The sequence below is a fragment of the Geotrypetes seraphini genome, chromosome 2, assembly GCF_902459505.1.
Source record: "Geotrypetes seraphini chromosome 2, aGeoSer1.1, whole genome shotgun sequence".
NCBI classification, from domain to species: Eukaryota; Metazoa; Chordata; class Amphibia; order Gymnophiona; family Dermophiidae; genus Geotrypetes; species Geotrypetes seraphini.
In genome coordinates this window covers 103,875,129-103,889,056 of record NC_047085.1, presented here as the reverse complement: position 1 = coordinate 103,889,056, position 13,928 = coordinate 103,875,129, and the positions used below count along the sequence as shown (strand labels likewise).

General features: G+C 41.9%; 1 protein-coding gene across 9 annotated transcripts in view; it reads left to right on the top strand.

Annotated features, from left to right (window-relative positions):
- The window catches only part of CSPP1 (centrosome and spindle pole associated protein 1), a 328,816-nt gene that overhangs the window by 294,856 nt on the left and 20,032 nt on the right, over nucleotides 1–13,928 (top strand). For 8 of the 9 annotated variants that reach the window (XM_033933355.1, XM_033933359.1, XM_033933354.1 and 5 more), the window contains 2 exons: nucleotides 2,588–2,640; nucleotides 10,857–10,920. In XM_033933355.1, the coding sequence (XP_033789246.1) occupies nucleotides 2,588–2,640; nucleotides 10,857–10,920 (117 nt within the window). Of the gene's footprint in view, nucleotides 1–190; nucleotides 407–2,587; nucleotides 2,641–10,856; nucleotides 10,921–13,928 lie in introns of those variants that run through there. The other variant, XM_033933360.1, reaches the window with a different exon arrangement.

Below are 13,928 nucleotides of genomic sequence, written 5' to 3'. Positions count from 1 at the left end.
TTTTTGTTTATTGTTTACACCACAGCTAGCGCCAGTGTGGATAGGAGAGGACAAAGGAGGTGAAGAGGCTATAAAATAAGCCCAACAGGATGTTTGAAAAAAACACCCATTTGGACAGGAAAATTGAATTGAAAAATTGATTCTTCAATAGGCTGAATTGAATCAAAATTTTTTTTCTTGAATCGGGCAGGACTAGTGCAGACTGAAGAGACTGGGTGGAGAGAGATGCTGAGGAAGAACAGAGAAATGCAAGATTATAACAGAGGAGGAAGAGAATGGGAGTCATGTGCCAATAGGTGTGGAGGAGAGTTGGATTCATGGAGGAACAGAGAGAGAGATGTTGGTTGGGGAAGGGAATGAGGTCCAGAGGAGAGGAAGCATGCAGGAGGCAGAAAGAAAATGTTGGATGCACAGTCGGAAGGAAATTTAACCAGAAACTAATTAAATCACCAGACAACAAAGGTAGGAAAAATGATTTTATTTTCAATTTAGTGATCAAAATGTGTCAATTTTGAGAATTTATAATCTGCTGTCTGTATTTTGCACTATATTTGTCTACTTTTCTATAGTTGTTACTGAGGTGACATTGCATATTTTAAAGTCATCTGCCTTGAGCTCTTTGAAAAATAAAGTAAATATAAATGAGGATTAAAATTTTCTCTGTATGCAGTGTGCTTTATGATTTTTTAATTTTGTAGTTACCATTATGAATTAATAAGATTATATTGTGTGTACATGAAAAATGGAAGAAATTGCATTACAATTAGTACTATTATAATGGGGGTGGAGTCAGGGGCAGAGCTTGGACTGATATTTGTTAGGCTTAGGGGTGGTACTTGGCTTGAAGAAGTTGAGAAACATTGGTCTCTAGGTGACTATGGAGTTCACTCAGTATGGGTCCCTTTTATAAAGCCACAGTAGTAATTCTCCCATGGCAACTGCACCATAGTCCATTCAATTCCTATGTGCTTCAGTGCATTTGCTGTGGCAGAATTGCTATCGCAGCTTTGAATAAGGAGCCCTAAGGCAGGAACTACTGTCTCTGTGCTATGTCTTAAACAAAAACCAGATTGCCGGGGATGCAAAGCATTAACTGATTCAGCATGAGTTTGAAGTTGGTTGATTACCACTCTCTCAAGTACGGTAGTTTTGAAAGAAATGGAAGGTTCGATACTGGCCAGTAGTTATTCAGAATAAGAGGATCTGCATTACTTTTTTTCAAGGGTGGCTTAAATGCTACTGGAACACTGCCTAAGTGTCAAACCTTAAAAAAGAAAGTCATATTGAGCATTGGAAAATAATTAATAATAATTTTAAAAAATAGTGCACATTTAGGGATCTTTTTACTAAGGTGCACTAGCCGTTTTAGCGTGCGCTAAACGCTTACGCGTCCATAGACTATAATGGACACGTTAGCATTTAGCATGCACTAAATCGGTAGCACGCCTTAGTAAAAGGACCCTTTCATTTTCCTCACCACCAAATTTTCCAGTCCCGCCCCACCCATCTACTTTTTCGTGCCACCCGGCTGGAAAAAATTTCTGGGGAGCTTTGTAGGTTTTTATATTTTAATTTTTAATGGGGGAGGGTATATTTGTTTAATCCTGTTTTGTGTTTTTTAAAAAAAAGTATTTTCTTTTGGTTAGAGTTCCTTTTCTTAGAGTTTGAAATTGTAAACTGCTCTGCTGTTATTGCAAAGGGTGGTGTATAAGTACTAATAAACATATATTTATTTATTTTAAACATTTATATACTGTTTAAAACTAAGTGGTTTACATAATTTACATACATAATATAAAAATAAATGTATGATAAAACAAATACATGATAAAATAGACATGTAATAAAATAAACATGCAAACAATCCTCAGAAAGATATCATAATTTGGATACTAAAGATCATGGTTAGTTCATCAATTTTACTAATCGTGGATAGTTCATCAATTTTACTAGAGATAGCTTAAAAAAAGGCATCTACAAATAATTGTGTCTTAATTAGTTTTCTAAACCTGCCCCTTTCACAGCAATTTTGTATCTGACCCACCAAGAAGTTCCATAACTTAACTCCAGCACAACATAAAGTCATTTTACCAAACTCAATAAGTCTTGGATTCACAGGCATTCTCAGTAAAGCTAAATTCTCATCCATCTGAAAAAAGAGCAAAGTTAAATCAAATTTATAGACGGTACGAAAGTTATTCAAGCCATGTGATAATGAACAGCTGGATATTTAAATGGCAGTTGCTGCATAATGTAGATAAGTCCAAAGTGATAAAGAATGTAATTCTAAGTAATGCTGTCTTACTAAACTGCAGTAGAGCTGCTCACTGCAGGCCGGTAAGGTAAATACTCCGATGCTCATAGGAATTGAATGAGTATCGAGCATTTACCTCGCCGGTTCACAGTGAAAAGCTCTACCGCAGTTTAGTGAAAGGAGCCCTAATGCAGTAATTTTAAAGGCATTTCCATGAGTAAAGCAGTTGTTTATACACAGAAATACTGGTTAATAAAATTGTCCAAGCTACATGTGTGTACCTAATAAGCATAAGCTTGTGTTGCTTTTTGTTTTTCATGTGTGCTGGGATAGGTATAGACTTCGATGAGCCTAGTCCTACCAGTCGTCTGCATGACATAGGAATGGTAAGAAACTAAAAAAAATAATTCAGACATCTTATTTGAAGCAACCATGTTTCAGTAGAAATAATGGCTAGCTGTCAGAAGTTTATAGCACTGATGACCTGTACAAATAAACATTGTGATGAACGTTAGACAGGCTTAGAACCTCAGGAAAAGTTCTTTGTGCCTGGAAAGTCAGTTTGTGCTGGTGAAAGTTTTACAGTCAATTTGCAGTTAATTTTGACTTCTTACTATCTCTCATACTTACTTTTGTAAGGGAAAAATACAATAGAATAAAAGAAGCTGTCAATTTTTTTTCCCAGTCTTTCTCCAAGCTGTCAATTCAAATGACTACATTTTGTCCACCACAGAACACAAACCGCAGCCTTAGGAGCTGATGCAGAAAGCTGCTGAGGGATATAATGCAGCCTTAATGAGCAGTTTACCTGCTGGTTATGTGCCATTACGTGATAAAAGGGTTTCTGCACTGAAATTTACTCCCACAGTAGACATCAGCGAACAGCATATTAAAATGCATACTAATGAGCCTGTTATGCTGTGTGCTGATGCTGGTGTAGAGCGCCTCTGATCAGCATTGACCCTATTTCCTTACTGGCCCATTCCAGCACCGTCCCATCTACCTAAATTACCCAGTCTGGTCCCTTCCCCTGCCCCACAAAAAAGTTTCCCCAGTGTTAATCCCCCATCCAACACCAGCAGTTCCTTTCCTCTCAACAAAACTATTGCCCTGGTATCTAGTGCCACTCCCTGCCCCTCATCCAACCAGAATTTATATAAAATTTAAAAAAAAAATAAATGATGCAACCCAACATAAATACAGCAGAAAGTATAGTATCATCCTAACAAAACTGTAATCATCCTTACCCTCCCATTAAGCACCTAAATCTGGATGAATACTGAATTTGGATTGTTTGACCCATGACATTCACTGTCGCAATGAAGTATTCTCTCTTCCTACCCTCAGTTTCCAGGTTTCTCAATCTGTATCTGAGGTAGTCTCAGAATATCCCTTAGCGTACCCAGTTAAGCTATCCTGCTCTTGACTGAAAAACATTTACAGCCATTCTATGTACTTTAGGTGTAATGACTGGAAATATAAATAATCCCAGGATAAGCAGGCACGATATTTTCAGATGGATGATGTCATCCACAGAGCCCCTTTACAGACAATGCCAAAGTGTACTGTCACTTTAACTTCTTTAGTAGTCTCTAGACTACCCATACCGCGCATGCGTGTGTGCCTTCCTGCCCAACATCAGCTCGTGGGACCATCAATTCTTAGTTTTCCGTGGAGCTAAGATGTGTGTCATTGGAGTCTCTCCAAATGCACTATTTTTCTCCTTTTCATACCTTCCTGTTTCATTTTCTTCATTTCTTTTATTTTTCTTTTGTAGTATTTTATTTTCCCGGGAGTTTCAAAATTTTTCTCTTCATGTCTTTTGGGCCATTGATCCTTCTTCAGCTGGATTTCTGGCCCAAGGAATAAATTTTTTCAGTCACAAAATCGATTGAACCTCAGAGGAAAAATTGATTCCTTCAATCTCGCATTGGCGGTTTTTCCTGCGATGTCAAAGCCTTCTAGCAGCTTCAAGAGATGTTTTCAGTGCAACAGGGCCCATATCAGTTACCGATCTGCACAATTGTTGTCTTCAGTGCCTTGGTCCTGAGCACGGAGTATACTCTTGTCATTGCTGTTCAAAGTTACAAAAATGCTCTTTGAAGGCTCGACGTCTACATCAGGAGAAACTTTTGGACCCCAAGATCCATCGAGGATGTCCACGTTCAATGTCGAAAAAGCCACATCGAAACCATCACCATAATCACCACATCATTTGGCATCGACTTCTTTGGTACCAATGTCGACACCATCTAGTTAATGGGCTAAGAAGGATTCCCATTCTTCTCCTCACCACACGACACTGGCATTGAGTAAGTCGATGCATGCCAAACAGTGTCATCAGCAGTCTCACTCTCCATCATTAAAGGAAGTGTCTCCTCTGAGGCGTGTCTCTACATCAAGGTCACCGATGCCTCAACACCCTTCACCAACAGTACCATTAACACCCTCAGTGCTGCAACTGCATGAGCTGCTTCATAAGGAGTTAGCAGCTATTCTTCAAAGCCAATTAAAGCCAACTGCTACACCAACTCTTCTGGTACTGACCCAGCCCAAGCAAGGCTCTGAGGCCTTATGGTACTATATCTGTCTCCTTCGCAACACAAGTCCAGGTTCTATCATCGGTATACCTTCACTTCATTAACATCAGACTGTCATTGAAGAAGACATAGAAGTCTTTCTCGACATCACCATAGCACATAGCATCATGCTCCTTCTGGAGGTACTATTGTTAAATATCCAGTCATAGAGCAAAAGGACTGTGATCTAATCCCTTAAGGATTTCTCTGGTCCTCAACATTCAGATCTACCTCCTCCGCCTAGGCATGAGTCACCACCTGAGAGCCTTTTTTACCACATTCATAAGGCAAATGGGTTAAGTTCTTCCTGTGAAGATACAATCTGAACCAGAACCAACAGCTACACTTTTCGAATCACTTGACTTTGAGCAAATCCCTAAGAAATGTCTAAAACTCCCATTCCATGATCTCTTGTAAGACTCAACTGGGAGACTTCCCTACTTATTCCAATAACACCAACAAAATTGAATTCCCTTTACAGAGTCAATCATGTCCTGGCTTTAATAAGCCTCAATAGCTGCGTCAGTTTCTCCAGGTAGAGTGAAGAAGAAGTCGTCCAGCTCCAGATCATATGCCAGTACTCCTACAAGTAGGGAGGGTCATACTTTGGACAGGTGTGGCTGTAAGCTATTCCAAACAGCAATGCTTACCAACTGCATCCTCAACTACAATTCCTATATGACCTTCTATTTCAAGCAATTAGTTCAGCACCTGTCTCACTTCGATCAATTCATCCCTGCAGACCAACTTCCTGATTTTCAACAGACTACACATGATCTCCTTGAGACTAAAAAATTCATGTGAAGATGTCTGATGCATTTGATGTAACTTCCAGAGTATCAACCTTATCCACTGCAATGTGATGGCAAGCATGGCTTTGTGCATCAAACTTGGATCTCACTGTCCAAGACCGTCTTATAAGTATCCCTTGTTTAGGAGACAAGCTTTTCGGTAATCAGATTGAAAGAGCAATGGAAAAGATCACCAGGCATGAACGCAGTATAACCTCTCCTTCAACCTCTAAGTCCACAACACCTAAAACTCGTACCCATTCCTACGATCCTCAACAGTCAACTACATCCTTAAACAGTGTTACATTACTACCATGTCTTCTAGAATTCCAGCTCCAAAACACCCTAGAAGTTTAAAAATTTATCCAGTAAGGTTTGGCATTTAGATTTGTTTGCATTAAATCTGTGACTCTTGAATGTGGGACTAGAGAATGACACGGGGACAAACTTTTTTCCAGTCCCCACGGGAACTCATTTTCCTGTCCCGCCTGAGAGTTTTATTCCTGTCCCTGCCCCATTCCTGAAAGCTCTGTCCTCATCTGCACTAGCCTCAAACACTTTAAAATAATAAGTGTTAGAGGCTTGTGTGGTTAAGACAGAGCTTACAGGAATGGGGCAGGGACAACAACAAAACTCGCGGGAATGGGTGGAGAAATTGAGTTCCTGCGAGTGCGTGAAAAAATTTGTCCCTGTGCCATTCTCTATTTGGGACCCCTGAAGAAAGCAGTTCTAGCCACAAATCGAACCATGCTGGATCTGTATCGCTCATGGCCTTTGGGTCTGTAACATCCATGGACACCATGCACATTGCCTGAATAGTTTTTATTTGCTAGATTTACCGTATTTTCACGTAGATAACGCGCACCCGTGTAAAACGCGCACACGGGTATAGCGCGCGAAAAACACAAATTTATGTACAGAAATTTTTATATACCGCGCACACCCATATACCGCGCATGCTGCCCGACTCTCCTTTCGCCCACCCCGACTCTCCTCTCCCCCTTGAAGTCCTGTCCCCACCCTGAAAGCCTGATGCCCCCCCCCGACGTCCGATTCACCCCCCCCCCCTGCAGGACACGATCGGGGCAAGAGGGAGCTCAAGCCCTCTTGCCCCAGCCAACCGCGGCACCCCCGACACGATCGGGGCAAGAGGGAGTTCAAGCCCTCTTGCCCCAGCCAACCGCGGCACCCCCGACACGATCGGGGCAAGAGGGAGCTCAAGCCCTCTTGCACCCCCGACTCCCTGACACGATCGGGGCAAAAGGGAGCCCAAGCCCTCTTGCCCCGCCGACTCATCAACTCCCCGACAATATCGGGCCAGGAGGGTGCCCAAGTCCTTCTGGCCCTGGCGACCCCCCCCCCCCCCCCCCCGCTAGTTGTTCGGGCCAGGAGGGAGCCCAAGTCCTCCTGGCCCTGGCGACCCCCCCCCCCCGCTAGTTGTTCGGGCCAGGAGGGAGCCCAAACCCTCCTGGCCACGGCGACCCCCTACCCCCACCCCGCACTACATTACGGGCAGGAGGGATCCCAGGCCCTCCTGCCCTCGACGCAAACCCCCCTCCCCCCAACGACCGCCCCCCCCAAGAACCTCCGACCGCCCCCCCCAGCCGACCCACGACCCCCCCTGGCCGACCACCACGACACCCCCATCCCCCCTTCCCCGTACCTTAGTGTAGTTGGCCAGACAGACGGGAGCCAAACTCGCCTGTCCGGCAGGCAGCCAACAACGGAATGAGGCCGGATTGGCCCATCCGTCCCAAAGCTCCGCCTAATGGTGGGGCCTAAGGCGCCTGGGCCAATCAGAATAGGCCCGGGAGCCTAGGTCCCACCTGGGGGCGGGGCCTGAGGCACATGGACCCAACCCGACCATGTGCCCAAGGCCCCGTTTAGGTAGGTTGGGCTGTCTCCATTTATAGTTTTAAATAGTATACAGTAGAATTTAAATTATATTCTTTCCTGGATTGGAAACCAATGAGAATTGATGAATGCCTCAGTAATGTGATCATGTTTTTTCAATGAATAGACGAGTCTCAGAGCTGTATTCTGAATTGTCTGTAGTTGTTTAATCATTATTGCAGGGCAGGGGAGGTAGAGGATGTTGCAATAGTCTAGGATACTTAGGATTAGAGATTGTACTAGGAGCTGAAATTGTGTTTTTTCGAAGAATGTTCGGACTTGTCTAAGGTTTCTCATAACTGCGAAAGATTTCTGTATTTTGTTAATTTGTGGTTGCATGGTGCAGCCTCTGTCAATAGTCATACCTAGAAGTTTTAGGGTGGTTTGCAAAGGGTAGTTGATAGAGTTGATTTCTAAGTTGGTTATGGTTGGGATTTTGTTATTTTCTAGGAGGATGAATTTAGTTTTGTCTGGGTTGAGTTTCAGTTTGTGGTCTTCCATCCAAGTCGTAACTGTAGCTAGAGTTCTGTATACTGTGTCTGACATTAAGAGCATTGGTTGGTCGAAAGGAATGAGGATGGTGATGTCATCAGCATAGCTATAAGAGGATGGGCCTTGTTTGTTCAGGTAAACGCCAAGAGAGGCCGTATATATGTTGAAGAGAGTAGGGGACAGTGGGGACCCTTGTGGAACGCCGCAAGGGTTGGACCAAGGTTTGGATTTTTCTTTGTCTGATTTTACTTTGTATGTTCTGGATTTTAAGAAACCTTCAAACCATGAGTATACTTTATCTGAGATGCCTATTGAGTCCAAGATTTGCAGTAGGATGTTATGGTCTACCAGGTCAAATGCTGCCGTCAGGTCCAACTGTATGAGCAGCATTTTTTTTTCCAATGCTGAGGTGTTGTCTTGCTGTGTCAATAAGGGAGCCTAGTAGTGTCTCTGTGCTGAAGTTAGTTCTGAAGCCGGATTGCGTGGGATGGAGTAAGTTATGGTCCTCGAGATAGTTGGTGAGGAATTTGGCCTCTAATCCTTCTGTTAGTTTGATATATAGAGGTATTGAGGCTATTGGTCTGTAGTTGGATGAGAGGTCTGTTGGTCCTTTTGGGTCTTTTAAGATTGGGGTGATGATGATTTCGCTGAGGTCATTCGGGAAAATGCCATCTGTGAGCATGGATTGTATCCAGTGTAGGAGTAAGGTATGGAACTTAGTGCTCGCTGATGACAAGAGATATGGCGGGCAGTGGTTGAGTTCACATGATGCGTGGCTGTACTTATTGTAGAGTTTGTTGAATTCAGTCCAATGTATCTTAGGGAATTGGGACCAAGATCTGTCTGCAGTACAAGATTCATTTTCTGTGGGGAGTATTGTGACTTCAAGTAGGTGGGCTCTGGTGTTTGTAATTTTATTCTTGAAGTGTTCAGCTAGGAGGGAGGCTGAAGGGGAGGAGTTATTGTTAGTGGTCAAATAGGGTATGGTGTTAGCTAGATCTTTTAATATTTGGAATAGTTTTTTGGTGTCTTGGGTTTCCGTGCCTATTAGGTTGGTGTAATGTTTTTTTCTCTTTTCTTTTAATAGAAGTTTGTATTGTTTGTTAATTTTTTTCCAGGTGGTTTTCGTGTGATCTTGGTTGGTTTTTTTCCATTTTCTTTCCAGACGTCTACATTGTCTCTTGAGTAGGAGTAATTCTTCGTCGAACCATTGGTCTGATCGTCTGCATGTTCTGGTTTTGGTTCGCAGTGGGGCTTGTTCATCAAGAATGTTGTTGCTCAAATAGCCCCAGAGAAGAATCACAATAGCTCAACTTCTTAAACATCACTGGCTCAAAAAGCCTCCAGAAAGTTTTGGAAAATAATAGAGGGTGATATGGCTAAACAAACACCAGTTAGAAGCCCCTAACTGGTGTTTGTTTAGTCATATCACCTTCAATTGTTTTCTGGCTAATGCCAACTTTGCTTTATACATACGAATCACAATTCTCTAATTTATTTTTGCTCATAAAAGAACATATTCTGTATGAGAGATTTCAGGTAGAATGTGATATAGAAATTGTAATTGAGGATTCTGTTGGTTAACATAGTGCTCTGGAATTCTCTACATCCTCTTCTGCAGTTTAGAGCAGAGTTGGCAGGAAATATGGTGCTCAGGACCATGGCACTGGACATATCAGCTGTGCGCGTCTGTAGCTGAAATGGTCCTTTGGCATCAGGTTCATAGTTTGAAGCTGCTTTAAGGTTTGGACATCAAGGGGAAGGCCATCGATGCAAGATCGAAGGACTCTGTGGTCCAGGGAGATCAAGTAGATCGCAAGCTGCAAAAAGCACAGTCCTTCCAGACTGAAAAAAGGCAGAGGAGAGCTCAATGGCCAAAAAAAATAAAATCACTCAAAATTCAAAAATCTTTACACCAGAATGGAAGAAAATAATAAAATGGACAAAGTATGAAGAAAAATAGGGCACAAATATGTAGAAAAGTTTTACATACTTGGAGAAACTCCAAAGAACAGCTTCTCAGCTCTGTGGAAAACTGAGAACTGATGGTCCTGTGAGTGGACGATGGGTGGGAAAACACTGGCGCATGCACAGTAAGGGCTGTCTTCAAAAAAATTTAAACTGACATTATACTTTTTGACTGTCCATATTGGGGCTATGTGGATGATGTCACCCACAAATGAGACTATGTCCTCAGATAACAAAACATTACAGTTAACTTTCATGGTTTTAAGGAATATTTTGTATGTCAGTTATATGCACACCTGTAGGAAGTTTTGCAAGGTACTTTGTCTGTTGCCTTTGTTCTAATGTTCTAATGGGGTAAAGACCTAGAACAATTACTTTCGCCCTCTACTTATGAGGAATTTAGGAAACGTCTAAAAACACACCTGTTCCTAAAACATCTTGACAACTGATCCACTTATCTCTTTCCCCTCAATAGCGACCTACTGTCCTTTTGATCACTTTTTTCCTCAACAATGAATTTCCCGTCTTATTACTTCTCTTTCTTCTTCCCCTCTTGAAGTCAGTCAATTTGTACCTTTGCTTAATCTTTTGTAAACTGCATAGAACTTCACGGTATTGCGGTATATAAGCTGTTATTATTATTATTATTATTTTTATTATTAATTTACCTTGACCCTGGAATGTTCATTTGATCCTGTATTCCATTACTACTTGTTTCCTACTTAATAGATTATGGTGCATATCAGATAGTTGGACATGAACGTTAGTGTGGCCAAAAAGTTCCTTTGCCACACTTCCTTTCTGAATGACCAGTAGTTTCATATCAAGATCCCAGTTAATATATATACTGTTTCATAATCATCCATTGCTATTTTGCAGCTCAGTGATCGATCAAATCATGTTTTAAAAACCTCACTTCTGGATTCAGAGAGTGCTTTTATTGGTGAGTATATATATATATATTTTTTTTTTAATGGAAAGAGCACTTAAAGGCAAACACTAAATTTTATATAGAGTTGCAATAATAAGTGAACTTTATAAGGAAGTTCTGGAATGAAGGGGCATAAGATGAAGATGAAAGGGGATAAACTTAAGTAGTAACCTCAGAAAATATTGTTTCACGGAAAGGGTAGTGAATGCATGGTGGAAACAAAAAATGTATTTGAAATCATGAAAGCTTAGGGATAAGTACATTGGATCTGTGAAGGTGGTGCTGACTATTTCCTGCTCGACTTTCTACACCTGAAGTCAGGCACCCCTGCAGCCACCATCCGGCTTGCCGGCATTGGGAGGGGAGGTTCTCTCTCCTGGTATTTAAACTCTGTGGCTGTGTGTCCGAAGGGTCAAGCCCCTTTGCAGCTGTGAGGAATGAGGAGCAGATAGGAGATCACTATGGGGAAAAGAAAGGCAAAGATTGTTTCTGCTACAAACATAACAGGTCCGATGGATCGTCATCTTTATCCGCCTTCCAAAACACATTTTGGAGGTAAGACTGATTTTCAACCCCAATCTTTCTTTCTCTCTCTCCTCCGGTGAACCTTCGCCTCCACCTCAACCCATTTTAAATTCAACAGAGGAAGATGATTCCATCTCTTTAGAAGGACTCAGCCATCTGAGCTGGTCCCAAAAACATTTTTAATGCGAAGACAAACGTTATCGGTATCTCCTGTATCAATGCCATTGGGGCCTAATATTAGGCCCGACTCTAGCGATAAAATTATTACACTTCAAGATGTCTGGTCAGTAGTGAACAGAATTGAAAACTTACTACAGGGCACAGTAGTAAAGCTTTGTCAATTTTCGACTGAAATTACCAATAAGGTTACTGAACAAGAAACTCAATTGGCTATAATTGGAAAAAAAGTGGATAAATTGGAGGCATCTGTTTTCTGTAATGCAATCATGTACAGCTTCTAATATTAAAGATAATATATCATTACATTTACAGATGGAAAATGCTATGAGATCTAGGAACTTCAGTTTTCTGAATTTTCCTATATCACATTACTTGTCTCCTTTGGAGTTACTAAAAATATATTTGAAAGATGCTCTTTGCTATACTCAGATAGAATGTTTTTAACCTGATAATATTTACTATATTCCTTGTGGATCTAAAGCTCTATCTGAAGAGGAGGGAATAGCTCAAGCAGTATCATCTGATAATTTAAATATATCCCAATTTCTTGAATATCCTAAAGATTATATAGCCAAGAGAGCAACATTGTTGATAACCTTTAGAACTGTATTAGAAAAGCAAGATATTCTTAAATTATATTTTGCAAATAAAAATGCTCTGTTCTGTGGGCAACAATTAAACGTTTTTCCAGACGTTTCTAAACAGATGAAATACAGGAGAAGGAAGTTCCTGAAACTCAAGCCCTGTGTCTTGGCTGTGGGGGCTTTATTTTTTTTTAAATTCCCATGTATGAGAATAATAAGTATATTTTTGTTGATCCAGCTCAATTGGACACTTTTCTTTAAAATAAATCAAAAATAGATACTTTACCTGTAACTAGTGCAGAAGCTGAGAAAGAAATAAGTGAAGCGATATAGAAATAGATTAGATTCTACCTGATTTCAGAGGATGATGTATTTTTCTTTTTATTGATGTGATTCCTTTAGGTGATATTTAGCCCCAATAATGTGGACTTGATAAACACTAAGTTTTTTGTGTAAAATTTTATTTCGAATTTTCTATGATTACCTGAAGTTGCTATACGTTGTAACAAATTAATAAATTTATAAATAAAAAAAAGGATTTGTAAAGGCCATATGGTCTTTATCTGCCTTCATTTTTCTACGTTTCTATGCAAGCAGCTGAGAGAAGAGAAAGGCAGAGACTGGACTAGGGGAGAGAGACTGGCTCAGTTGGAGAGAGAGAGATGCCAGACTACAGAAGGTGGGTGGGTGGATGGGTCAAGAAGGGACATGAGGACACAAAAGAGATGCAGCCTTTGGAGGAACATTGGGACAGGAACACAGAGACAGAGGGGAGATACTAGAAAAGACAGACACACAAAAAAGATGATGGATGGTGGACAAGGAGAAGAAATGTCAAAAGGACAGGAGACTCTTGAGAGAGTTAATAAAAAAGCAGAAGAGAAACCAGGAACAAAGAAACACCTAGTTACATGCATAATTGTGAATATAAACATTTAATTGCCATTATACAGTATAATTGTTTATTGCAATCTAAGATAATAAAAACCCTAAGCGCGCATGCGCACTCCCACCTGCTTGTTCCGTTTTCTATGATCTATAGGGCCTCGCGGGCAAGAGTGTGCATGCGCGCTTCAACTCCCTCCCTCACTGTAACTTCGCCGCCGTCGTGGCCCCCTCCCCCCCCCTTGCACCCTTTCCCGGCGCACACGAGAATCTCTCTCTTTCTCTCTCTCCCCCGAGGCGGATGTCGATTGCTGCGGCTGCAGGCTGTGGCGGCCGAGCCCGGAGCCAGTGTAGATGGCTGAAGCCTGGCTGGAGGAGGACGAGGAGGAGCTGCGAGAGCTCTGCAGAGGCAGGAGGTGATGAATTCGGGGGAGAGAGTGGGAGAAGGGAGAGATGTTGGACTCAAGTGAGGAAAGGAGAGAGAGACAGATGGATGAGAAGGACAGAGGGGCTACTAGGGGAACCAGGAGAGATGGTAGGGGATAGGGAGAGATAGACTTCAGGGAGTGTGGAGGGGGCAGGAGAGAGAGATGTTCTTGGGGAAGGACAGAGGGGGCAGGAAAGGGAAAGATGGCAAAAGGGGTGAAACAGGGTCAGAGAGAGATGGTAGAGTGTGTGAAAGGGGGAAAGGGAGAGATGGAAATGGTAGGACCACTGCTGCTTTGGGGTACTGAGGGAGGAAAGGTTGGTACATCAGGACTGCTGCTGCCGCCTCGGGTAAGTAAAGACCCTGTCAGGTGATAAATGCAATGGAAGATCTATGAGGGCCAAAAGGGTACAAAGGAA